General features: G+C 39.5%; 2 protein-coding genes across 4 annotated transcripts; one reads left to right on the top strand and one right to left on the bottom strand.

Moving 5' to 3' along the window:
• The first annotated feature begins 1,618 nt into the window (after positions 1–1,618).
• On the top strand, positions 1,619–23,826 carry LOC127412129 (proline-serine-threonine phosphatase-interacting protein 1-like). 3 transcript variants are annotated; one of them, XM_051648258.1, is made up of 14 exons: positions 1,619–1,874; positions 3,784–4,025; positions 4,909–4,966; positions 15,408–15,442; positions 15,537–15,643; positions 16,606–16,668; positions 17,873–17,977; positions 20,100–20,145; positions 20,234–20,313; positions 20,661–20,759; positions 20,906–21,002; positions 21,148–21,231; positions 21,423–21,529; positions 22,292–23,826. In XM_051648258.1, the coding sequence occupies exons 4-14, from the start codon at positions 15,433–15,435 to the stop codon at positions 22,487–22,489; spliced, it is 996 nt and encodes a 331-aa protein (XP_051504218.1). In that variant the 5' UTR covers positions 1,619–1,874; positions 3,784–4,025; positions 4,909–4,966; positions 15,408–15,432; the 3' UTR covers positions 22,490–23,826. The 3 variants fall into 3 exon arrangements, with proteins under 3 accessions (XP_051504218.1, XP_051504208.1, XP_051504226.1); XM_051648248.1 differs by lacking the exon at positions 4,909–4,966 and having other exon boundaries at positions 3,784–3,884; positions 3,951–4,025; XM_051648266.1 differs by lacking the exon at positions 1,619–1,874 and having other exon boundaries at positions 3,861–3,884; positions 3,951–4,025.
• A 612-nt stretch (positions 23,827–24,438) lies between these two features.
• On the bottom strand, positions 24,439–25,946 carry LOC127449658 (macrophage mannose receptor 1-like). The gene has a single exon (XM_051713209.1). The coding sequence runs from the start codon at positions 25,944–25,946 to the stop codon at positions 25,215–25,217; it is 732 nt and encodes a 243-aa protein (XP_051569169.1). The 3' UTR covers positions 24,439–25,214.
• Positions 25,947–27,541: the final 1,595 nt, after the last annotated feature.

Raw genomic sequence — 27,541 nt, forward strand, 5'->3', positions numbered from 1 at the left:
TCTTAAAATAGTGATCCTAACTGACCTAATACAGGGAATGTTTTCTATGATTAAATGTCAGGACTTGTGAAAAACTGAGTTTAAATGTATTTGGTTTAGGTGTATGTAAACTTCTGACTTCAACTGTATATGTATATATATATATATATAGATAGATAGATAGATAGATAGATATATTTGTATGTAACAAAAAAAATTGGTACTATAAGTTTTCTTTTAAACCAAAGAATGGACTCACTGCTAGAGAGGACACACACACACACACAAACACAAGCACACAGACACACAGTACGTCAGTCTGTCTGCAGACAAACCACAATCCTCTTGCCTGCTTTGGCAACCGCAAAGAGTCAACAATGGCACACTCAGCATCATACTTCATAACAGAACAATCAATACACGCACACACACAAACCTCCACCACATCGATCAATAATTATGTACACCACCACATAGCTCAACAAAGCAGTTATGTTCACAAGATGTCTATAATGGTATAAATGCATATTCAAAAATACAGGATGCCTACACAAACAACCCCCCCCCCTCTCTCTCTCTCTCACACACACACACACACACATAAACAGTGTGTGATAGGATCTCTATTCCCCTGCCTGCGTTGAAGTCTACCCCCACCCCTGAATCTAAATTCGTCCAGCTGGTTTAGGTCATTAGCAGTGGTGCAAAGAATCAAAATGCAAATCTGTCAGCCGGTGAACAGGTTGCAATAATGTATCTACCGTAAACTGGTCCACACTCCAACACACACTCACAACCAAGCAAGAACATATGACCATGTGCGTCACCTTCCACACATACACTTCCAGCCAAAATCAGAGGAACGTACATTGAGTCATCTTTCAAGAACATCTTTTCTACTTATACAACAATGGTGCTGTGTCAGTGAGAGAGAAGCAGGGACTGACAGACATAGTTCAAATTTCCACTGTTAGTCCTTTCTGCGTTACTGTTATCTGATTTTTAATTTTCCATTTTTGACCAAATTGTAGTTTATTTGATCAACTCTGGGTTCTGGGAACTCTTGATTTCAAAAGTTCAACTCTCATGGCTCACTGTTTAAAGTGTCATCACCATCATCAGCCTCACGCTTGCACACACAGGGCCCTCCTCATTGAAAAGATGGTGTTTAGATTTTCACTCAAAACTGAGATGCTCGCTCATGCTCATCCAGTCACATTTGGTTGATCAGTTCCACTGTGTTGTGACTGTTTATGTGTGATATAATCTCATTACAAGAGAACAGTAGTAAAACTCTGCCAGATTAGCAGTTGTATGTCTCCCTCTCTTGGCTGACGTGTAGTAAGGCACGCACCAGACAGAAAAGTAGGGCAGTGTGGATCACAGGGATGATGAATGGCTTTAAGTGTAAAAGTTTTGTTATTAGAAGTAAAATATGTACAGTACAGACATTCATTTCCAACACTGGTGCAGTTTTAAAATAAATACATCCCGTAAACATCCCTTATCAGACCTCATTTAACATTTCTAAACGAGTTCGTTTTTAATTTGTCCAATAAAAATAGTTTAAATTTGTAGAAATTGCGTAATAAACCGGGTTGGGCACCTAACCTCAGCATTGTTCTTCCTCTTTCAAAAAGCTCAAATGAAGATTTCAAGAGATCAAAACTGACCAACTGAAAAGCTCTGCTCACTTTCTTCCTCAATTCAAAGCCTCTACGTGTGTTGTTTCTGTGTGTCCTACTTTTACAGCAATTTTAATGTCTACTTCATCTTTCGATGCTAATCTCTTTTAGCGCGTACTTTAGGTTTCGTGTCGACACGTCAAAACACTTCAGAAAACATTTACCGATTTTGAGACCAAGATGGCTTTACAGTTCTGCGATGCGTTTTGGGTAAGTTTTTGTTTGTGAATCGGTTATAAATCTCTCATTGTGCGAGGAGTAGTACTGAAACTATATTTAGTTTTGAATTTTTAGTTCTACGCTGTCCGCTGTAAGTGAACTCATTTTAAGGCACACAACAGACACGCGCTTTTGTGAGAAGCAAGTAGCAAATTACAGCAGTGATAGTATTTGTTGTGGCCAGTTTAGATTTAATTACCATTTGGTAAAACTTGTAAAGTGTATATCTTATATATTAAATCATATATAATATGCATGTCATAAAATGTACATGCGACGTTGTTTGATGATCTCTAATTGGCATTATTTTGCTTTATTTATTTTGGAATAATTATGTCAATTTCCACTCTGAAAAACCCTTTATTTAAACCCTGAACAAGGCTAAGGGTTGTTTTCCCCTTAATGTCTCAGGGCTAAGTTTTGAGTGAGAGAATTTAGACAACTTCAATATAGAAACTGCAATCAACTAGTTTAATTTAAGACCATTTTTCACATTAAATTGTTAAGATTCTTATAACAGACATTTGTAAAACATCCTCAATACATAGTGTTCTCATTGCATCCAAAATATGAGCGCACATGTTGGACTGGAACTATTACAGTCACCTATACACCTGTGGGAGTCTAAGGATAGAGCCATAGACCAGTGGTTCTCAACCTTTTTGACTCCAAGGCCCCCTACTGTCCAAGACAATATTTGAAGGCCCCCTCGCCTGAAACTAGACCCGTCTGATTGAAATAATTAAACATGGATAATTTTTTATTCTAGATGTTTCAGAAAGAGCCTGTTTATAATTTGTGGGCATACATCTTAAAGTATTTGTAACATTTTAATTAAGTTGGATTATTTTATTTATTTAAATATTTCTTATTTTAAATTAATTTTAAGTCATCTTGAGGCCCCCTTGGAAGTGTGCTGAGGCCCCCTAGTGGGTCCTGGCCCCCTGGTTGAGAACCACTGCCATGGAAGGACTTTAGTTTGTGTTCCTTCGCAATAATTTTTGCATTCCCTTGCAATAGTCTGTGTTCCCTCACAATGAGTTTGCATTTCCTTGCAATAGTTTGTGTTCTTTCGCAATGAGTTTTGCATTCCCTGGCAATAGTTTACATTCCTACGCAATAAATTTACGCTCCCTCTCATAAGGTTGTTCCTTCGCAGTAAGTTTTGCGTTCCCTTGCAATCGTTTGCAATTCCTCACAATACGTTTTGCGTTCCCTTGCAATACTTTATGTTCCTTCGCAATAAGTTTTGCAATCCCTTGCAATAGTTTGCATTCTTTTACAATAAGTTTTGCGTTCCTTCACAGTAAGTTTTACATTCCCTCTCATAAGGTTTATCCTTCGCAATAAGTTTTGCGTTCCCTTGCAATAGTTTAAGTTCCTTTGCTATAAGTTTTGCGTTCCATCTCAATATGTTTTGCATTCCCTAGCAATAGTTTTGCATTCCCTTTAAGTAAATTGTGCGTACTTTCACACAAGTTTTATGTTCCCTCTCATAAGGTTGTTTTTCTTTGCAATAAGTTTTGCGTTCCCTTGCAATAGTTTGCATTCCCCCGCAGTAAGTTTGTGTTTCTTCGCAATAAGTTTTGCGTTCCCTTGCAATAGTTTAAGTTCCTTCGCAATAAGTTTTGCGTTCCATCTCAATATGTTTTGTAGTCCCTCACAATAGTTTTGTGTTCCTTTTAAATAGATTTTGCGTACCTTCACACAAAGTTTTACGTTCCCACTCATAAGGTTGCGCAAAAGTTATTGCGAGAAAGGGCAAACTAATGCGATGTAATGCAAAACTTTTGGTGAGGGGATGCAAAACTACTTCAGAAAATAAATTCACTAACGGGCTCCATACTCAGGTGTACTGTATTGAAATGTGTGTTATTGCAAGTGTGTGGTGTGTTTTCAGGGTGCTGACATAGCCGACCAATCAGGTTATGAGGCTATATTGCAGAGGTTACAGGATGGCAGACACATGTGCAAAGATGTAGAGGATCTGTTGAAAATGAGGTATGGAATGGTCCTCTATATCTGTGTGTCTCCATGAATGTGTTTGACTTCTGCTCTCACCCATAGAGCAATGGCGGAGGAGAAGTATGGAAGAGAGCTGGTGGCCATTGCTCGGAAGGCAGAGGGTCAAATCGAGATTGGGTAAGTTGGTTTTCTGATCATATCATGAATATGTAGAACTTAAAAAACACACACTCCAAACACCTCCAAATTTATGAAACATATTAGTTCAGTGGATGCCACTTACCAATGATCATCATACAGGACTACTCCCAATAGTGTAAAAAGTGCTCCAAAAAAGGAAATGTATAATTTTAAATATTCTACAACTCTTTTTATAGCTGTTTATGTACAATCACTGAGAACTTTATTTGGAACACTATGGTCCTAATAAAGTGCCCAACATGGTCTTCTGCTGTTGTAGCCCATCTGCCTCATGGTTTGACGTGTTGTGCATTCTGAGATGCAATTCTGCTCACTACAATTGTACAAAGTTGTTATCTGAGTTACTGTAACCATTCTGTCAGCTTGAACCAGTCTGGCCATTCTCCATTGACCTCTTTCATCAACAAGGTGTTTCTGTCCACAGAACTGCTGATCACTGGATGATTTTTGTTTTTGGCACAATTCTGAGTAAACTCTAGAGACTGTTGTGTGTGAAAATCACAAGAGATCAGCAGTTACAGAAATATTCAAACCAGCCCATCTGGTACCAACAATGATGCCATGGTCTAAATCACTGAGATCAATTTTTTCCCATTCTGATGGTTGATATGAACATTAACTGAAGCTCCTGACCCATATCTGTATGATTTTATGCATTGCACTGCTGCCACACAATTGGCTAATTAGATAATCGCATGAATAAGTAGGTGTAGTTTGGGCACCCCTGATCAAAATTTCTGTTGCTGTGAATAGCTAAGCGAGCAAACGATGGCCTGATTTCCAAAAGGCATAAAGTTAAAGATGACACATTTCTTTAATATTTTAAGCAATTTTACTTTTTTATTTCCATCTTTTACAGTTTCAAAAAAAACAAAAATGGAAAAGGGCCTGAAGCAAAAGTTTGGGGACCCTGCATGGTCAGTATTTATTAACACCCCCTTTGGCAAGTATCACAGCTTGTAAACGCTTTTCGTGGCCAGCTAAGAGTCTTTCAATTCTTGTTTGGGGGATTTTCACCCATTTTTCCTTGCAAAAGGCTTCTAGTTCTGTGATTCTTGGGCTGTCTTGCATGCACTGCTCTTTTGAGGTCTGTCCACAGATTTTCGATGTTTAGGTCAGGGGACTGTGAGGGCCATGGCAAAGCCTTCAGCTTGCGCCTCTTGAGGTCATCCATTGTGGATTTTGAGGTGTGTTTAGGATCGTTATACTGAAGTAGAAGCCAACCTGTTTTCATCTTCAGATTTTTTTCAGATGGTGTGATGTTTGCTTCTGGAATTTGCTGGTATTTAATTAAATCCATTCTTCCTTCTACCAATGAAATGTTCCCCATGCCGTTAGCTGCAACACAAGCCTAAAGCATGATCGATCCACCCTTGTGCTTAACAGTTGGAGAGGTGTTCTTTTCATGAAATTCTGCACCCTTTTTTCTCCAAGCATACCTTTGCTCATTGCGGCCAAAAAGTTAGATTTTTAACTTCACCAGTCCACAGGACTTGTTTCCAAAATGCATCAGGCTTGTTTAGATGTTCATTTGCAAACTTCTGATGCTGAATTTTGTGGCGAGGACACAGGAAATGTTTCTTCTCATGGTGTCGCTGCACAGTAGAACAATGCACCACTACTCCAGAGTCTGCTAAATCTTCCTTAAGATCTATTGCAATCAAACAGAGGTTTTGATTTGCCTTTCTAGCAATCCAACGAGCAGTTCTCTCTGAAAGTTTTCTTGGTCTTCCAGACCTCAACTTGACCTCCACCATTCCTGTTAACTACCATTTCTTAATTACATTACGAACTGAGGAAATGGCTACCTGTAAACGCTTTGCTATCTTCTTATAGCCTTTTCCTGCTTTGTGGACATCAATTATTTATTTTCAGAGTGCTAGGCAGCTGCTTAGAGGAGCCCACGGCTGCTAATTGTTGGGACAAGGTTTGAGGAGTCAGAGTATTTGTAAAGCTTTGAAATTTGCATCACCTGGCCTTTACAAACGATGATTGTGAACAAGCCATAGCCCTAACTAGCTAATTAAGGTCTGAGACTTTGTTAAGAGCTATCTGAGAGCTAAAATCTCTTGGGGTGCCCAAACTTTTGCATGGTGCTCCTTTCCTTTTTTTCATTCTAAAATTGTGTAAAACAAAAATAATACACTAATCTTGCTTAAAATGTTTAAAAGAATGTTTCATCTTTATCTTTATGCCTTTTGGAGATCAATTCATCTTCTATTCACTGAACTATTCACAGCAACAGAAATTTTGGCCAGGGGTGCCCAAACTTTTGCATGCCACTGTATATCAAAATACTAAATATGTGCTAAAATAACTATTCCAATATAAACAGTCCTTAACAGTTATTTGAATGAACAACTGTTCATTTTGATTTAGGGCTGGGCGGTATGTCTTTAAAAAATTATATCTCTATATTTTTCAGCCTATTGACAATATTCAATATATATCTCTGCAGCGTAATATATTTCTGTCCTGTTTACTTCACCTCCACCTGGGGCTTTTATTTTGACACCGAAAGTGCTGTTGTATTCACTTCAACTTCACAAGGAGCTTTTAATTTGACACAGAATTTTGACAGTTTTCAGTGGGTAACTGGAGGCGACAGCAACACTAGACTGTGACTGGAGCATCAATGGGGGATGTGATGGTAGTTCAGGAAGTGATCTGGAAATTGAGGATGAATCATATGGTGGGAACATCAGAGAGAAAGAATGGTGGAAAATAGTTAATTGGGAAAGGAAAAGGAAGAAAACTTCCAGTCAAGGATCGTGTATTTATTGTTGAAAGGAAGATCATTCTGTCAGGAAATATAGGGAAGAGTTTAAGGTCATGTTGAAATTCACAGACCCTGATATTACGATAAACCCTATTGTAAGGGGGTCCGGTGGAAAGGAGGAGGCGAGAACCGGCTTGAGAACTTAAATAATAATTTAATAAACTTAAACAAAAACACACAACCATAAAGACACACAGAACAGCTGCCTGTAATTCTCTCTCGCTCTAACTGTAGTCCCCGGCCGCCTTTATCCCTCGCGCGCCCCATCAGGCTGATTGGGGACCGGGCGTGCATCATTCCAGCCCGGCCCCGCACTCCTCGGCTCTACACTCCTCCCGGGAAAAACAACAACAAAAACAAAAAAATAGGCGAGGGAAAGGCCAACACGGAGCGACAGAGAGAGAGAGAGAGAGAGAGAGAGAGAAAAAGAAACTCACCGGTTCTCTGATGCGCTGTCACGTGGTCCTCGATCACTCCTCCACCCTCTCAGGCGGATGGCAGCTGCTCCTCCCTGGGCGGACCGGAGTCAGACCTCCGACCCCCAGCGGACAGAATGCCCCTCCGTGTTCCTGGCATCCCATGGGGACACTCCTCCGCCCTGGCTGCGACCCTACCACCCCAGGCGGTCGGGGAGTCGCTTCCCTCCTCCCCCCGTGGATGGCAGTCTTCTCTCGACCCCTCCGCATTTCCGTGGGATGGCAAGGCACTCCTCCGCCCCCGGCAGCAGCTCCCTTGCTCCAGGCGGTCGGGGAGTCCAGTCCCCACTCGCCTCCCGGACAGCGGCCGTTCCCCACGTCCGGGTGGTCGGGATACTCCGTCCCCCGTCAGATGGCAATGGCGCTCCCCTGGGTGGATGGCAGTGTCGAGGACTCTGTTACGGGAATCCCTCCTCCCTCCCGGGTTTCGGCACCAGTGTAAGGGGGTTCGGTGGAAAGGAGGAGGTGAGAACCGGCTTGAGAACTTAAATAATAATTTAATGAACAGCTTAAACAAAAACACACAACCATATAAAGACACACAGAACAGCTGCCTGTAATTCTCTCTCTCTCGAACTGTAGACCATGGCCGCCTTTATCCCTCGCGCGCACCATCAGGCTGATTGGGGACCGGGTGTGCGTCATTCCAGCCCGGCCCCGCCCTCCTCGGCTCTACACCTGTCAAACTAACTAAAGCCCTGAATAAAGCTTTGGGAGATATAGAAAGTGCAAGGAAAATGAGGAATGGAAGTTTACTGATCTTGTGTAAGGATGAAAAACAGTAAAAGGCTGCATTAGGCATACAGTCGATGCTAGGCCAAACGGTTTCATGCACTTATAAGAAAGCTTGGATCATAGGTGTAATCACTGGAATACCAACAGATGTCTCCACTGACAGAATTAAGAGTTGTATTGAGGGTGCTAAGGTGACTGAAGCAAAGCATCTACAGTGTGTAAGAAACAAAGAAAAAATGGATAGCTTATTGGTAATGCTGCAATTTGAAGAGGAAAAGATACCTGGTAGAGTATTTATTGGATATGTAAGTTACACGATAAGACCTTATATTCCACTGCCACTTAGATGCTTCAGTTGCCAAAAATATGGCCATGTCGCCGCAGTCTGCAGAGGGAAACAACGTTGGGCAAGATGCGGTGGCAATCTCGAGTGTGGTAAATGTGAACAAGGAACAAAGGCAAATTGTTGTAACTGTGGGGGTGAGCACAGTGCTGGATATGGAGGTTGCGTTGCTCATAAGAACACTTTGAAAGTCCAGAATGACCGAGTATCTGAAAATCTGACATATGCTGAAGCAATTAAAAAAATGAAATAAGATGAAGAATTGCAAGAAGGTGAAAGGAAATCTCAGGCACAGCCAGGGAAAGCTCCAATTGTAAGGAAATTACATGAAGATAGCTTGGTTATTGGAAAGGTTGAGTTCACTTCATTTATGACAGAAGTAATTAATTGTTCAGCACAAACAGAAAGCAGAACTGAGAGTATTAAAATGATAATCAAAGCTGCAGAGAGGTACCTGAATGTGGAGGGAGTTACAATGGAAAAAAATAAATGAAAAACTTAAGGTTCAAATTACAAACACCATGTGCAAGTACATAATGGTGTTAATTATTATGCAATGGAATGCAAGGAGTTTGATTGCGAATGGGCTAGATTTGAAAAAGTTTATAGATGAAAAAGAACAGAAACCACATTTAATTTGTATACAAGAAACATGGTTAAAACATGCAACAGACTTTGTGTTGCATGGATACACAGTCATTAGGAAAACAGGAAATGGAGGTGGTGTGGCCACCTTTATTAAAAATGAATTAGGATATAGAGTTATAGATCAGAATGATGAATATGAAACAGCGTTGTTTGAGTTAATTTGAGGAAATCTAATTATTAGAGTAATTAATTACTACAACCCATGCAACAGAATAAGAAAATAAGAATGAGAAAATATTACAGGTATAGGAAATTTTAAAATAATATGGTATGGAGACATTAATGCACACAGACATTTGTGGGGATGTAAAAGTAATGATCATAATGGTAATATTATAGAAGAGATAATCGATGATAAAAGATAAGTATGTTTAAATAATGGTAGGGATACAAGAATAGATATTGGGCATGGTAGTGGTTCAGCTATAGATTTAACATTGGTTCCCAATCTGCTACTTACGTGATGTTGTGTCGATGTAGTGACACTAGGGGTCGCACTTGGGAGCCCCATACACCTCTGATATTTGAGAAAAGGCCAATGAAAATTGGCGAGTGGAATTTGCATGCCACTCCCCCGGACATATGGGTATAAAAGGAGCCGGCTTGCAACCACTAATTCAGATTTGTTCTTCGGAGCCAAATGGTGTCTATGTACTCCACTGCATTTTCATTCACCTCAAAAAAGCATTTTAAGCTGTTGGATATACAGCGCATTGCAGCGGGTTCTCCCCCTCTCGCACGGATAAGTGCAGAGAACACCCCTGGGCACTTCAACAGCCACACTAAGAAAGTATACCTAAAAGAGAAATATTCCTCTAAAAGAGTGAGCACTGACTGAAAGCGTCTTTTTAAAGATGCCTTTCCATCTGTGTGTGGTTCCTGGATGCGGTCGATATCTCTCCGCTTCTGACGGCCACGATTGCTGCCTCATGTGTATGGGCCATAGCCACGTGGAGACAGCGTTCGTGGATAGTTCATGTTCTCACTGCGAGAACATGACCATGGCAACGTTGCGGTCGCGGCTTTCCTTCTTCAGAGGAAATCCTGTCGTGCGTCTGACATCAAGATTGGTTTGTGGCGGTAGACCTGAAGGACGCGTACTTCCATGTCTTGATTTTGCCTCGGCACAGACCGTTTCTTCGGTTTGCTTTTGAGGTCCTCCCCTTTGATCTATCCCTGTTGCCTCGCGTCTTTACGAAAGTCACAGAGGCAGCTCTTGCCCCGCTAAGGGAAGTGGGCGTCCGCATCCTCAACTATCTCGACGACTGGCTGATTTTAGCTCACTGTCGAGATCTATGTGTGCACACAGGGACCTGGTACTCAGACACCTCAGCCGACTGGGGCTTCAGGTCAACTGGGAAAACAGCAAGCTCTCTCCGGCACAGAGCATCTCTTTTCTTGGGATGGAGTTCGCTATGATAGCGCGCCCCATGAATGAGCGTGCCCAGTCGGTGCTGAACTGCCTGAAGTCATTCAGGGGAAGAACAGCGGTCCCACTAAAGCAATTTCTGAGGTTCCTGGGGCATATGGTGTCCTCGCCGGCAGTTACGCTGCTTGGGTTGATGCATATGAGACAACTTCAGTACTGGCTTCAGACTCGAGTCCCGAGATGGGCATCGAGAAGGGCATCGCATGGCTATCACGCCGATCTGTCGCCGCGTATTCAGCCCTTGGACAGACCTTGCATTTCTGTGGGCTGGGGTCCACTTACAGCAAGTGTCCAGGCGCGTCATCGTCACGACTGACGCCTCCAAGTTAGGCTGGGGCGCCGTTTGCAGTGGGCACGCAGCCTCAGGTTCCTGGACAGGACCTTGACTGCGTTGGCATATCAACTGCCTAGAGTTGCTGGTGATATTGCTGGCCCTGCGGAGGCTTCGGCTGTTGATCCAGGGCAAGCATGTGTTGGTCCGGATGGACAACACGGCGACAGTAGTGTACAGAAACTGCCAAGGCGGTTTACGCTCAAGTCGCATGTTGCAATTCACCCGCCGTCTCCTCCTTTGGAGTCAGCAGCGACTGAAGTCGTTGTGGGCCACTCACATCCCGGCAATATTCGTGGCAAGTGATGCTCAGGGGAGAGTGGAGACTCCACCCCCAGGTGGTTCAGCTGATTTGGAGTCGATTCAGCGAAGCACAGGTAGACCTGTTCACTTCCCAGGAATCCTCACACTTCCCACTCTGGTACTCTCTGACTGGGGCCCCCCTCAGAACAGATGTGCTGGCACATAGCTGGCCCTGGGGCCTTCGAAAATATGCGTTTCCCCCAGTGAGCCTGCTTGCACAGATTTTGTGCAAGGTCAGGGAGGACGAAGAACATGTTGTGTTGGTGGTACCATACTGGCCCACCCAGACTTGGTTTTCAGAGCTCACGCTTCTCGCGACAGCCCCTCCCTGGCGAGTTCCTCTGAGGAAGGACCTCCTTTCTCAGGGACGGGGCACCATCTGGCACCCGCGCCCAGACCTCTGGAATCTCCACGTCTGGCCCCTTGACAGGACGCGGAAGACCTTAGTGGACTTTCCACCGGCAGTGGTAGACACTATCACTCAGGCCAGGGCTCCCTCTACAAGGAAGCTATATGGCGAACGGCGCCTCTCTAGCAGACATCTGTAGAGCAGCGTCTGGGTGACACCCAATACCTTTGCGAGGTTTTAAAATCTCCTGGTTGAGCCAGTTTTGTCCCGTGTGTTGGCAGGTATGAACAGGTAAGTGGCGGGCAGCTGGCCGGGTGTACCGCTTGCACACAGCGCCTTTCCCCTCCCTGAGGGGAAGCCATGCACTTTTCCCCCCATGTGAGTTCCAGAGACCGGTAAACCCTGGATGTCTTTCCTCCTCAGCCCTGTGGCAGGCGAGTTTGGTGGAGAAATTCGATGCCGGGCCCAGTACTTGCGCTGGTATGCCCGGTACTTGGGTAGGCAGTCCACGTGTGAGGTTGCCTGTCATAACCCCTTGTGATGTATTTTCCACGGTACGGTTTCCCTGTTGGCAAACCCGTGTCTTCCCTCAGGCAGAGCCTCCTCTGCCCCCAGCCGCTGCATTTGTAGAGCTCCTCCCCTCCGGGTAGGACCTACCACAGGGGCTTCTTTCCACATGTGTACTACCAGTTGGTAAGTCCATGTGACGTATTCTCTACATGTTAACCTCCCCTTCAGGCAGGATGTGGTCTCCGCGGTATCTTTTCCTCTTGGGAAAAAAGAACACCTTACCCGACACGAATACATCTGGCCCCAGCTGAATGATTTTTAATTTTTTGTAAAAAAGAAAGTGGGAGAAAAAGAAAAGAAAAGGCTGAAGCGGCTGGTGCAGCCTGTTCCCATTGTAAGTATGTCCTGCCCCCCCTTTTCTGGGTACGAGGGACCTTGCGAAGTTCGTGGGCATTGGGAAGGTTACATGGGGGCTGAGTGCACTTGCTACTAGGCACTGCCAGTCCACATAACACAGTTCAGCTGGTTGTGGCGTTGTGTATAGGGACCCCTAGTGTCACTACATCGACACAACGTCGAGTGAGTGACAGATAGGGAACATCTTGGTTACTGTTGTAACCTCTGTTCCCAGATGGAGAGAACGAGACATTGTGTCCCTCCTGCCACAACACTGAACTACCCGCTGAAATGGCCGGGACTCTGTCTCGGCTCCTCAGCACAAACCTGAATGAGTGGTTGCAAGCTGGCTCCTTTTATACCCGTATGTCTGGGGGAGTGGCATGCAAATTCCACTCGCCAATTTTCATTGGCCTTTTCTCAAATATCAGAGGTGTTTGGGGCTCCCAAGTACGACCCCTAGTGTCACTACATCAACACAACATCTCGTTCCCTCCATTAGGGAACAGAGGTTACAACAGTAACCAGGATGTTTCTGAATGGATAGCAAGGATATCTGTTTGGGATATTTGGGAAGATAATACGATAGGTAGCGATCATTTTGTAATCCAGTGTAAAATAGGTTTAGATGTTTCTGAGAGAATAAAGGAGATGGTACCTAGATGGAGGTTTAAAAAAGCAAATTGGGAACCATATAAGTATATTTGTTAGGTTTGGTTTCTAGAATTAGAGGTGGAGTTGGTAGAAGGAATAGAGGAGTCTAATGAGAAAATATATGGGATTTTATATAAAACAGCAGAAGAAGTTATAGGTTAAAAGAAAAACTATAAAAAGAAAAAAGCAGTGCCTTGGTGGACAGATGAATGCAGTAATGTGGTACAAAACAAGAATAAATATTTTAGAAAGATTAGAAAGACATATACATTTGAAGATTTTATTGTGTTTGTGTGTGGGGGTTGGGAGGGGGTGGCTAGACATCAATAAAGTATAGGGTGCAATCAGGAAAATGGCAGGAAATGATAAAAATTTTGAAAAAAGCTTGAATGTCTTAAAAGTGGAAGGAAGAATAGCAGTGACAGACAATGAAAAAGCAGAAATGTTGGCAAAAGTATTTGTAAAAGTACATAGTAATGATAATATATCAGAAGATATGAAAAGTAATAGAGAACAGATGATGAGGCAGAATCCAGATGTTCTGATTAAAAAGAGTCCTTCTGATGATGCAGTAGATGTAGAATTCACTATGTATGAGTTAAAAAGAGCTCTCAGAGCTGAGATATCTCAGAGCTGAGATATTCTTCTAAAAATCTTAGTTTGTGTTCAGCAGAAGAAAAAATGTCATACACATCTAGGATGACATGAGGGTGAGTAAATGATGAGAGAATTTTCATTTTTGAAAATAATAAAATTATCATAATTTACTCACCCTCATGTTGTTCCAATCCCATATTACTTTTAGGAGTTAAACAGTCATCTCCTGGCAAGGATGATATATGTTATGCAAGGATTCAACATTTAGCAGATAGTTCACTGAGTAAAATATTAAGTTTGTTTAATAAGGTGTGGAATTCAGGTAAACTTCCCTCTTCATGTAAGCATAAAATGATTGTGCCTTTTGGAAAACCTGGAAAGGATAAATCTAACCCAAATAACTATAGACCTATTGCTTTAATTGCTAATTTGTGTAAACTCATGGAGAAAATGATTATATACAGGTTAAAGTATGTACTTGAATGGAAAGGTCTTATCACACCAAATTAGATTGGATTTTGGACAGGTCGCAGTTGATGCTGTGTTATGTTTGGAAGCAGACATTAAAAAAGCACAAGCTGATAAAGAGACAATGGTAGGTGTGTTCTTTGACATAGAAAAGGCATACAATATGTTATGGAAAGAAGGATTATTAATAAAACTTAATATGGGAATTGGAGGAAAAATGTATGTATATCAAATAATGAATATAAAAATGACTTTTTATTCAAAAGAATGGTACAAGTTAGGGTAAGATCAGAATATTTCAAGGTTTATACAATAGATAATGGAACTGCCCAGGGAAGTGTTTGTAGTCCAGTTTTATTTAATATAATGATAAATTATGTTTTTAATAATGTTAAAGTAGACATTGGAAGATCACTGTATGCTGATGATGAGGCAATATGGAAAAGAGTACATAATATAACTTAATATAACAAGAACTCTTTATGAAACTTAATGGCCAAATTAAAGCACATTAAAATCATTGCGATTTTCATGATATTGGTCTGTTTTACAACGATCTCTGTTATATTGTTAATATTCGATATATCGCCCAGCCCTATTTTGATTTTGAAACTTTTAAGCTATTGGGAAATGGCACCTATGACAGGTTTGTGGTCATAGTATGGCCAAAAAGAGAAAAAAAAAAAGAAAAGAGGATTAAAGCAATGTAAGCTTGTTTTTGTGTGACTGGTCATCATTCCAAAAGGAGAAATCCTTCCTCTAAGGAGTCTTTGACATTAGAAGGAAATAGCTATTTTGTGTGACCCTTAACATCTCATATTTCCTCATACAGTAGACTAATACATTTTTATTTTTAAAGAAACGGTCAATATTGTAATTATTATGATGATTACGATATAATTTCAAGAACTGCCGATCACTGGAAGTTTTTTGTTTTTGGCTCCATTCTGAGTAAACCCTAGAGACTGTTGTGTGTGGAAAATCCCAGGAGATCAGCAGTTACAGAAATACTCAAACCAGCCCATCTGGCTCCAACAATCATGCCACGGTTGAAATCACTGAGATCATATTTTTTTCACCATTCTGCTGGTTGATGTGAACATTAACTGAAGCTCCCGACCCATATCTGCATGATTTTTTCCTGCCCACAGAAATGCAAGGTCTGTCCAAGGGCTGAATATGCGGCGACAGATTGGCGTGATAGCCATGCGATAGCACTGCTGCCACATGATTAGCTGATTAGATAATCACATTAATAAGTAGGGTGTTCATAATTAAGTGCTCAATGAGTGTATAGAATATATATTAATTATATTATCTGTTTTTTTTTTAACACACAGAACATTAAAGTCATCGTTTGACAAGATGAAAGCAGGTGTGTGAATGATGCATTTTTTTTTATCCTCCTACCATGATACAAAATAATCTTGAATGCTAGTGTCCATAATATTGGTTACATTGTTTTCTAGAGATTGAGAAGACAGGAAACCTGCACATCCAACTATCTGAAAGGATAAGGGAGGAAGTTCAAAAAGTAGAGGCATTTCGAGAACACCAGAGGGAACAGAGAAAAAAGGTAAAAAACATAAGTCAACCCAAATGATCCAGGACAGTAGAGCACTTTGGTTTCCATAACAGTGGTTGTGTTATTAATATGGTCAGTGTGTAAGAGGAAGGAAACTGGCACTTTCATTTTTAGCACATATGCCTCTTCTTCAGGGCACAAATTGTAAAAGGGCACAAACACACTGTCAAGTAATTTGTTGTATTTGTGTAAGGTGTGAATGTCAATGAATGATCTTGAATTAAATTATTAAAGTGTTAGTTCACCCAAAAATGTATAGTCTCTCATAATTTACTTACCCTCATACCATCTCAGATGTGTATAACTTTCTTTCATCTGCTGAACACAAACTAAAAATTTTAGGAGTTACATTTTGGTCTGTTGTCACCCAAAACAACAAGTGGATCACTTCGGAAGATACTGATTAAACCAATGGAATCTTATGGATTGAATTTATGTCCTTTTTGGAGCTTTTGGAGTTCTGGTCACCATTCACTTACATTGTATGGACCTACAGAGCTGAGATATTCTTCTAAAAATCTTAGTTTGTGTTCAGCAGAAGAAAAAAAGTCATACACATCTGGGATGACATGAGGGTGAGTAAATGATGAGAGAATTTTCATTTTTGAAAATAATAAAATTGTCATAATTTACTCACCCTCATGTTGTTCCAATCCCATATGACTTTTCTTCAGTGGATCACAAAAAGAGATGTTAGGCAGAATGTTAGCTTCAGTCACCATTTACTTTTACATTACTGAAAAAGATGCAACAAAAGTGAATGGTGACTGAGGAAAACATTCTTCAATATTTGTGTTCCACTGAAGAAAGTCATGTAGGTTTGGAAAAACATCTGGGTGAGCAAAACATTACATCATTTTTATTTTTGGATAAACTATTACTTTAATTATATGAAGTGGTATAGGGGAAAATTATGAACTTGGCTACTTGTGTCTATTTTCTGCCCCAATTAGCTTGAAGAGATTATTGAAAAACTTCAGAAGCCTAAAATTGTGCTACACAAGAAGACAGTAGAGGTAAGTAAAGGAGATAAAACAAAACAAAAATTAGTATACCCCAAGTTCACTTGACTTTTCCTTCAGATATAGCTGCGATAGTTGTTCAGGGCCTAAATGACACATATTTCTCAGGTTCCACCAAAATTCAGTATCAGCCAAAAGAGGAAGAGGGGTAGAAACTGAAAGCAGAAAGAGAACCCACTAGCCAAACAGTGACTGTATTTGCAGAATGCACTTAGATATGATACACACTTAAAAAAAAAAAAAACTGTCAGTTAACCTAACAAAATGTGCTTTATGTAGTAACATCTAAATGAACTGTTTTTATTTACATCAGATTATGTTTAACATGACTAAATCATCTTATATGACTACATTAGCTTACACAAACAAAACTCATTTTTAAGTGTTAGATCAAGTAAAAAGAGCTCTTTAAAGGAATAGTTCACCCAAAAATTAAGCTTTAGCAGTATCTGGAATATAAAGCTGGCTCTATACTAGCATACTCAAAACAACTCGTTTTGGATGAAAATTAATCTTTAAAGCTTAAAAAAGCACCAAAAGTATCATAAAAGTAGTCAGTGCAAATCATGCATCATATTCTAAGACTTCTGAAGACATATGATCACTTTGCATGATTAACAGACAAAAATGTAAGTCCTTATGCACTCCCATATCAAATCAAATCATTGATCAACTCATGTAAACATTGCACAAAGCCAATATGGCAACACTATCAACTACTATGGTATTGAAAGACAGTCATATGTGTTTGAAACGACATGAGGTTGAGTAAATAATGACAGAACTTGTATTTTTGGGTAAACTACTCCTTTAAATTAACAATGGCAGGTTTCCACATTTTACAGTGCACATGCACACCTAAGATGAAGTTATGGTTTGTTGTGTGGGCTTGTGGTGTTTAAAGACAGAGACTAACTCAAACATTTATTTCGACTACAAAGAGAGAATGAGTTGTACAGAAAGAAATGTGTATAGAGAGATAGGAAAGCGAGAGAAATAGAGAGAAAAAAGAAAGGTTGGTTGGTAGATCTGCATGCTAGTGATATAATTAGACCTGAACTTCCTGTGCTTTACAACCACAAAAACACCATAGATCACGAGATACTTCATGTAATAAACTCTGCTATCCTTTCCCCCTGATCGCTCATCTTTCTATTTTACTCACTTTTACTAAACTCATTCCCTTTATGTCTTTCAGTCAAAAAGGTTATATGATCAGAGAAGTAAGGAGGCTGATGAAGCCGAGCAAGCAGTGGGGAAGAAGACAAATGTGAATACCTCTACCCATCGGCAATCAGAAAAGGTTTGAGGGCCTAAACTTAGAAAACACTTAACATGTTCTTTAACTTCAATATGTACACTCATTGACCACTTTATTAGGAACACCTATACATCTACTAATTCATGCGATTATCTAATCAGCCAATCATATGGCAGCAGTGTAATGTATAAAATCATTCAGATACGGGTCAGGAGCTTCAGTTAATGTTACCATCAGAATGGGAAAAAATTTGATCACAGTGATTTCGACCATGGTATGATTTTTTGTGCCAGACATGCTGGTCAGCTTTCTGATCTTGGCTGACAAAAGTAGAGCCCGATGTGGTCTTCTGCTGTTGTAGCCCATCTGCTTCAATGTTCGATGTATTGTTCATTCTGAGATGCTAATCTGTTCACTACAACTGTACAGAGTATTTATCTGAGTTACCGTAGCCTTTCTGTCAGCTCGAATCATTCTCCATTGACCTATCTCATCAACAAGGCGTTTCCGTCTGCAGAACTGCCACTCACTGGATGTTTTTTGTTTTTGGCACCATTGTGAGTAAACTCTAGAGACTGTTGTGCGTGAATATTCCAGGAGATCAGCAGTTACAGAAATACTCAAACCAGCCCGTCTGGCACCAACAATCATGCCACAGTCCAAATCAATGAGTTCAATTTGTTTCCCCATTCTGATGATTGATGTGAACATTAACTGAAGCGGCTGACTCGTATCTGCATGATTTTATGCATTGCACTGCTGCCACACAATTAGCTGATTAGATAATCGCATGAATAAGTAGGTGTACAGGTGTTCCTAATAAAGTAGTCGGTGAGTGTATATCAAAATACTAAACATGCTAAAATAAATATTCCAATATAAACAGTTCTTAACAGTTATTTGAATAAACAACAGTTAATTTTGATTCTGAAACTTTTAAGCAATTGGGAAAAGTCACCTATGCCAGGTTTGTGGTCATAGTATGGCCAAAAAAAGAAAAAAAAGAAAAGAGGATTAAAGCAATGTAAGCTTGTTTCTGTGTGACTGGTCATCATTCCAAAAGGAGAAATCCTTCCTCTAAGGAGTCTTTGACATTAGGAGGAAATTGCTATTTTGTGTGACCCTTAGCATCTTATATTTCCTCATACAATAGACCAATACACTTTTATATTTAAAGAAATGTTGCAATTATTATGATGATTACGATATAATTCCAAGTTCTCACTCTGGACTTTCTGGGGACAATGACACAGAAAATTGTATCATTGTAATCCATTAAAAAAAAATTCTGTGCATCCTTTCCATGATGCTTTTGATGCACTTTTTGCCATATGCTCATTCCACCTTAATGTTTAAAGAAACACTACTGTGTATCTTGTCTGTCTAGTGCCATGATACAGTACACTGCTTTCATTTACTCTGAGTAGAGTCTTTGCAGGTGCAGTTTTGTCATTCATGGACCAGTTAAGATGGCTCTACACTAGCTGATTTTTCCAATGATTTTCAGGTGTTAGCTTCAATAACATAATCACCGGCCAGGCAGAGGGAGACAGAGCACCTCTCAGCAGGAGTGTTAATCACTTTACCTTCGGAACTCCCTGCTGAGTTAATGGCTTCAATCACTGAAAAAACACATCTGTTTTGTTTGGAAAAAATAATTCTGTCACAAGATGACAAGCTGATCTGAACTTTTTATTTTTTTTTTTTTTTTTTTTTTAAATCAGCTGCATGTCATCACAAACGTTGATTAAAATCCATAGTGATTCTGTCATTCTGCAGAAATAATGCAAAAGCAACTAATGATGGATAAAAATAACCTTGACTGACATCTTACAGTTTTGGTACTCATGTAGTTATTTTGGTGAGCTCCACGTGATAGGGATCAGAGAGAGATAATTGCGGTGAGTCGTTATGTGTGTCACCCCTCCACCATTTTTAATCGGCAAGTGTGTCATACCTCTGATTGAAGAGAGCGAGTTCTCAACAAAGCAGTCTGCATGTGTGACACCCTCAGCCAAAACGAGTTGTTTTGAGTCTGCTAGTATAGAGCCAGCTTTATATTCCAGATACTGCTAATACAATTAGTGCTTCAGTGCTGTCCAAATAATTCATGTCAGTTTAAATAATGATTGTATCTAATAATCTGTGTCTAACTATATTGTAGGTGCTGAACAGGGCCCGATTATGCATGCAAGCAGCCATCCTGGCAGGTTTGTGCTAACAAACTCCTCTGTGTTTATGATCATGTTGTCAGCAGAAGAACTAACTTCCTTTTTTTTTTTTTTTTTTTTTTTTCAGAAAAGCAGTACAGGTGGAATGTTGATCAGCTAGAGAAAACTCGCCAGGACTGGGAGAGCACATACAGGAGCGCGTGTGAGGTACATACATACATAAGCAACAAAAAATACATAAACAACCACTAAAAAAGAACAAACGTAGCAGATGAGGTTCATGATTTTATTTAAATCCATGACTAAATGAGAGAGGACATAATCTCATTGGCATGTGATAAAGCAGTTATGGAACTCTTTTGTAGCACTGGAGAATATGTGCTGATGTAGTACTAAGATTTAGATGAGTCATGAAAATGCAATTGCCAGAAATAGATCAGAAAAGGAATTTACTTTTAAACACCTCTTAATTTTCTGACCAAGTTTAAAAATGTGAGGACAATATTTAACAAGAAATAAAATGTGTTTGTGTGCATTTATGTTTCTTATTGCAGGTGTTTCAGCAGCAGGAGTCTGAACGCATTAATATCTTGCGCTGTGTGTTATGGGATCACTGTAATCTGCTGTCTATGCAGTGCATCAGGGATGATGAGGTAAATGTCCTCTTTGTCCACCTTTACTGTATATAATTTTAAATCTAGCCAAAGGCTGTTCATAATTTACAGTTACTGTAGCAGCTATTTACCATTCATACCTCATACCACTTACAGAAAGCTTTTTTTTTTTCTTCCTTTGGTAGTGCTACGAGGAAGTACGGAAGATTTTAGAGCAGTGTGAGATCATCACTGACAACAACTGCTTCATTGAGATGAAAAAGACTGGCTGTCGTCCACCAGGTCAATGGAATTTCATCATGATCATAATAATACAAGCTTTTCAGAATTATCTTTACAGACCTGTCATAAGACCTTGTGTTGCTGATAAGAAAACAGACTACATACACTGATATGAGTTGACAAACACTCCTCCATCTTTCTTCAGCTCCCACTGAGTTTCAGTGTTACTGTGACATGGACACTAATGGAAGTGTGATGGAAATGGAATCTGTTGTGGCGCCCTCTAGTGGTTAGTACTGTATCACTGCTGCAAATTCTTAAATTTACATTTATTGCTTGAAGGCAGTCAAAAGCTTGCAAAGAACAACAAAACATTCACAATTCGGATGAACTCTAACAGTTTAGTATCTAGCTTTAGGAATTATCAGCACACATTTTTACTTTGTACAGGCCTTTAAGCATTGCTGTTTTACATAACAGGGTGCCCCGATGCAGACAGTAAGTCGGGTGAAACATATACTCCTGCTCAAGAAATGGGAGGTGTCCCTGAGGAGAAGTACATGGTGTTATATGATTTTAAGGCACAGGTAAATAAATATGTTGTAGCACTTATATTGAGGTATCTTGATTAGGTAGTTTTTTCCCCCAGAGTAGTACAGAAAACCTTATTATAGGACGGGGAGTGGAGTAAACAACTACTAACCAAATTTGCATCTTAAAGGGATAATTCACCCAAAGCTGAAAATTCTGTCATCATTTACTCACTCTCTTGTTGTTCCAAACCCGTACCACTTTCTTCAATGAAACACAAAAGGAGATGTTTGGAATGAATGTACACCTCAGTCACCATTCACTTTCATTGCATCTTTTTTTCATACATTGAAAGTGAATGGTGACTGATGCGTACATTCATTCCAAACATCTCCTTTTGTGTTTCTTGGAAGAAAGAAAACCATATGGGTTTGGAACATGTGAGTAAATGATGGCATAATTGTCATCTCCAAAGTCTTCTCTATTCAATAACTGATTGTGTATAAACTGCAGTGAATGTCACTAGATGTGATAATATTATCAAGTTGAATAGGACAAACAAAAGAAAATATAAATATCTTGTTAACAAAAAGCTAAATTAGTTTTTGTTTTATGTTCAGATATTGTGACTGTCTAATAAAACATTGTAGTGAGTTCCAAAGTTTAGAATGAATCCAAAAAAAGCACTGCTATTGCAATACTAGCAGAATGCTAATGGTTAGTCACATGTACATGTTTACAGTGGGTTAGTAAATTTCACTGGTGCAAGCCATTTAGAGCTGTAAAGTAACAGAATAACTGTCCATACATTTTTTAAGGAAGCAGATGAGCTGTCTGTCAATAAAGGAGAAGTTGTCACAGTAACTGAGCAAGGCAAGGATGGGTGGTGGACAGCATGGAGGAATGGCATATCTGGGCTGGTCCCTGGAACATACTTGACCAAAATCTCACTGCAGAGTCACAGTACACATCTTGCTACTCCTCACTCAGACCATAATCCCATCAACTGGAATTAAGCAAATCTGGATATGTCTTTAAAATTAGTTGAGTAGTCATTACACTAAGTCTAACTAAGATGATCTGTTAAGCCTATACCTATTGTGCTGTATGAAACATATCAGGTCTTGACATGCTTGCTTAGGAAATCTTTATGATTACGTGTATAATGAAGTTACTGCCACATGTCACTGTTTTGCAATTGTTTGTGTAATCGTTTCTGGGTTAGGGTTGGAGGTGTATGCCTTTGTGTACTGTCAAGACTTGTTTTAGAATTATTAATGTGTTATTATTTTATGTATGTACTGTAGATATATATATATATATATATATATATTTAGTTGTTTTGGTTTTTTTTGGGGGGGTGGAGGGGTCTTCAAGGCTCTTAATTTATAGAATATAGAGAAGGACAAGAAAGAAAGGGGGAACAGGATTTGAACCATATTGTGGTGATCTGTTGCATCCTCCGCTATATGTCCAGCGCTCAGGGATCAGCCTAAAAGATCTGGGATTGCACATGCAAATTGTGCTTAGCACAGATTCTGTGGGAGCTTTTGTGCCATTGCCTGATCTTGATAGTTCCTTTAGTGAATTGGGCGCTAAACCAGTGCAGACAGCACATGCAAATAAACACAGCTTGTACCAGGTGCAATTCATTATTAGTGAATTCCCACTTTAATGTTGTACATTTGTTATTATGTTGTAATTTATAGTAGGCTTTTGTCTTTTTCTATTTACTATTTGTTACATACTAATGTGTTTTAGTAAGAAATATGTGCCCTATTACACAAAAGCACAAGAACTAGACCATGCTGACCTTTTTTGTTCAGTACAGTAGTAGTCTATCCAGTCCAGTTTGTGGATTAGGTGGACTCCTAGATGCCTTGTAGACAGTACTGCTACCACATTAACTCCCTAAATGATTACTCTCTGAAGCTCTTAAAATATGAAGTATTTTCTTTTTCAACAAATGTTTATTGAAAGGAGTGGCTTAACCTTCAGAAATGTTGATTGTCAGGCTCGGCAGGTCAGACTAAATATTTGAGTTGTTTTAATTTTCATTCATTTTCTGTGGGGTTTGAAATGTTTGCAACCCTGTTACCAAAATTTTGAACTAGTCTAAATACAGTTTTAAACCCTGATTTCTGTGATTTTGTAATGTACTAGCAATAAACATTAAATAATGTTTAAATTAAAAATTAAATTGACAAAATATATCAAATATATATTTTTAAAACTAGATGCCAGATTTGGTATGAATGAACGCAGTCGACACACCAATAATAAAATAATAAAAAAACAATTTAAATAAAAAAAACAATTAATAAATAAATTGAATGAAATGAAATATACAGTATACTGTGTGTGTGTGGTCATTGCACTTTATAACTTTTGGTTTATATTTTGCTCTGTGAAATGTGTTGGAGGATTCATTTCTTTAGGACATATTTAATTTGGTTGTATATTTTTCTCCAACATGCTGGTGTACTTAATAACATTACTGTTTATTATTAATTATGGAAGGAGTGACACTATAAGAGTGTTATCTTTAGACATCCCATTGGGCTGGTGATGTTAAGATGGATCAGAACATTCAGCAGGTTTTGAAAAACAAATTTGCTGGATGTTTTTTTTTTTTAATTACCACTGTGACCATAGTTATAGTTTTGTCCTCTCTGCTGAATTTATGTGTAGAACACATCAGGCCAAAATGATGTCCCCTTTGAAAAGTGTGTTTAATATAGCTCCCGATAGCAGGGCCTTAGATAATGGGATGAAAGGTAATGATTCTAGAGGTCCAGGGGGGCTAACAACAAATTTTAAACTGTATATTTTAATATAAGAGGGGCCCAGAATTACTTGCTACAACCCTGCCAGATAGTATGTTGAAATCCATAAAAATCCTACACTTTTTAATTCCATTTTTTAAAAATTCTTCATTACAGTGATTATAGGCAATTATTTTATTCTATTTAAGGGTTACAGAAGTGACTCACAGAAAATAGTTATCTATATTTTAACAGTATAACAAAAATAATTTATATTACACGAATTGGGATTTTTTATTTATTTTAAGCTTACAAATGTATAAGGGAGGAAGCCAAGAAACACAGTATTCACAAAGAAGATCAAAGAGGTGCCCCAAGTTTCATGGTAGTAATGTGATATACTTAAGAATATAAAGGGCTACTTTAAAATATAAAGGAGATATACAGACATATCCAGGCTGAGATCAAATACTGTAGAAAACATGTTACAGTTAGTTAAACAGTTAGTTAGTGCTCATAAGCCATTAGGGAGGCATACAGTAGCCAATGGCTATATTGAGGTGGTGGTATTTTTGGAATATTTAAATTGGAAAAAGGAATAAACAATTGTTCTGTTTCTACAGATATCATGGTGACATGTTTAACATAGTGTTCAGGACCCTGAAATTAAGTGAAATGTACATTATCCCTTACATTTCTATTTAGGACAAAATAATATACTATAAAAATATGCCTACTTTACAATATAATATACAATATAGCTATATAAATAATATCTACTTATCTATAAATTATATCTAATAAGCTGCACAGTACACTATAGGCCAACCAAAACACACTGATATCTTGTGAAAATTCTGCTGTTTTATCCATGTTCAAAATATTAATGTAACAAAAAACTAGAGATTAAGTACATTTGAATTTGATTTACCATCTGATCGACCATGTCCTCTCTCTCTTCATGTCTAACTATATCTTACACTTTATCATTGCAGAGAAAGTCAAGCGTCTCCTCACAGTCTCTGTTCTCCCATTGATCATTTCCAGGGTTTCGGGCTCCACAGCGATAGGGTTGAGCAGGGCATGAAGACAATGAGTCCACGTTTCCTAGAGGCTCCCCAGTAACCCAAAACCATGAACCAGCCAGGAACCGCAGACCTGTCCACACACTGGTTGTGGTCTTGTTTTTGGCATCAAGTAGGCCGCGTGGTGTGGTGAGATTGGCAAGGTCAGAGTAGTAGGTCCTGCAATGTGTCAGAGCATTCTCCCAGCTCATTTTTATTGGTACCAGAGTCACACTAGGAACCCATTTATAGCAGAAAAAATTGTGATTATCATCACAGTCATGCTGTTCCCACTTATCATCTTTCAACTTCACACAGTCAGCTGTGTTATCATTGTCTGGTTGTCCACTTTTCCACATCTGGAATGTTCCATCAGACGTGCTTCCATCAGACCAAGTCCATTCAGTGGCATATCCAATTATGTTCAGACCAATCCAACCCTCTTTATCACTGCCTACATCAGTCTTAAATATGTTATATTCAATTTGGCTGTTAATGGTGGAAAGATATCCATCAATGTTTCTGCAGTCCTGCTGAGCTTCTTGCCATGACTTTTTATTAGAAATATAAGTATGTTTTCTGACCCAAGCTGTTGTCAGCTTGTTAAGAGCTGCAAGGAGCAGAGCAAAGAGAACAGACTTCATCTCTGCACATGTGATCTGTAGAGCAGGCAATTATAGGAACAAAACACCCAAGCAGACAAATTCATGCAAAAAATGAGTTGGAAAATTCATCCGGACATGCAAATCTTTACAAATCCCAAACATTTCTGTTTTTCATAGACAGATTTGTTCCAGTAGTGTCCTGTGTTTTTCACGGATAATCTATGACTATCACATGTTTAATGTAATAATAAAACATTATGGTAAACTACGTGATGTTTTATTTTCAAGAATTTCACTCTTTTAATGAGGCTGTTTTATTCATTATTTGATCTAAAGACAACCGTACCACCCAACATTTTTTACTCACAAGCCCCAAATTTATTAAAATGAATTTAAATTCAGAAATGTAAAACATATTCATCACAAAAGAGGTGTGATTGTAAATATGAATTGCATTTTTACTGTATTTCTTAACCTCCTATTGCCTGATGTCCTGCTCCCAACATTATAGGTCGTTAAGTGATGACTACTAACTGCAGACTGTGCCAGCCAAACAGCACTTCAGTCTACTACAATGGACTTCACAGAGGATGAACTGCTGCATAAGACATGGGATGCTTCACTGGCTACTGCCTGAACCCTGGACTTAGGATGGACTTCACCGGAAATGAACTGCCACAAGCTTTCAGCCAGACTGCAATGCACCTCACTGACCTCTTCCTGTATCATCTTGATTTTAGGATGGACTATGCTTTCTTAAAATGGAATACATAGACAATAAATGAATGCCAACCAAAGCCTTCATCAGCCAGATAACAAAGGACAATGCATCCATGTGCACTTCCGCAGATATTTCAGGATGGACTTCAAACACTTTTAGTAATTCATCTTAAAATTCGTACAAAATCCTTTAGTTTAAACATTGGCCACCAATATCTACTCAGTTTACCATAAGCATGGTTTCCCCAAGGTTATTTTTTTCCATTAACATCTTATGAAGTTTTGCGTTCCTTGCCACAGTCACCTTTGGTCTCTGCTCACTGGGGATCTCAAGACACATAATATATATATATATATATATATATGTATAGGCCAGTACAGCTTGACACCAGTGTTGTCGCAGGAGTTGACAGAACCATGTTAATGTGTCAGCAATGGACTGAATTAGGGACTCCATCTTTGGATTTTTCCTCAGGGTTTACTCCCAAAGCCTTTCCCAGGAATGGGTATAACCGCAAGGCAGTGGAGGTTTGTAGTCAGAGTTTTCCTTCTCCTAGATGCATTACCAATCAAGGTTGACGAGCCACATCTGACCAAAGCAACTGGTTTTAAGGTGCCAGTAGCCCGCCTTTCGCCCCTTCACCTGTTGGTATGAACAGTGTCGCTGAATTCTGATTGAGCCACATGAGAAGGCCAGGAGCTGGACTTAGTTGTCAGAGGCTGTATGAGGTGCACGCCTTTAAGAATATTTTATAGGTAATGGGAGCTTATCTCCATTTCCACCCTCAGGCTATGACAATCTTGACACCTGGCTTAAAGCAAAGACCAAAATTCGCAAGGTGTTTATCAGAGACATGCTGTTCGCAGAGGACGATGCCCTTGTATCCCATGAGGAGGAGCAACTTCAGCATCTT

Source organism: Myxocyprinus asiaticus, chromosome 2 (assembly GCF_019703515.2).
Source record: "Myxocyprinus asiaticus isolate MX2 ecotype Aquarium Trade chromosome 2, UBuf_Myxa_2, whole genome shotgun sequence".
In the NCBI taxonomy this organism is placed as follows: Eukaryota; Metazoa; Chordata; class Actinopteri; order Cypriniformes; family Catostomidae; genus Myxocyprinus; species Myxocyprinus asiaticus.

Excerpts from the sequence above, each read along its gene's own strand:
- LOC127449658 (XM_051713209.1), bottom strand. The coding sequence starts at position 25,946 with ATGAAGTCTGTTCTCTTTGCTCTGCTCCTTGCAGCTCTTAACAAGCTG.
- LOC127412129 (XM_051648248.1), top strand. The coding sequence starts at position 1,845 with ATGGCTTTACAGTTCTGCGATGCGTTTTGG. Across the intron at positions 3,885-3,950 it reads GAGGATCTGTTGAAAATGAG|AGCAATGGCGGAGGAGAAGT; the intron begins GTATGGAATGGT and ends TCTCACCCATAG. Across the intron at positions 15,443-15,536 it reads GTTTGACAAGATGAAAGCAG|AGATTGAGAAGACAGGAAAC; the intron begins GTGTGTGAATGA and ends ATTGTTTTCTAG.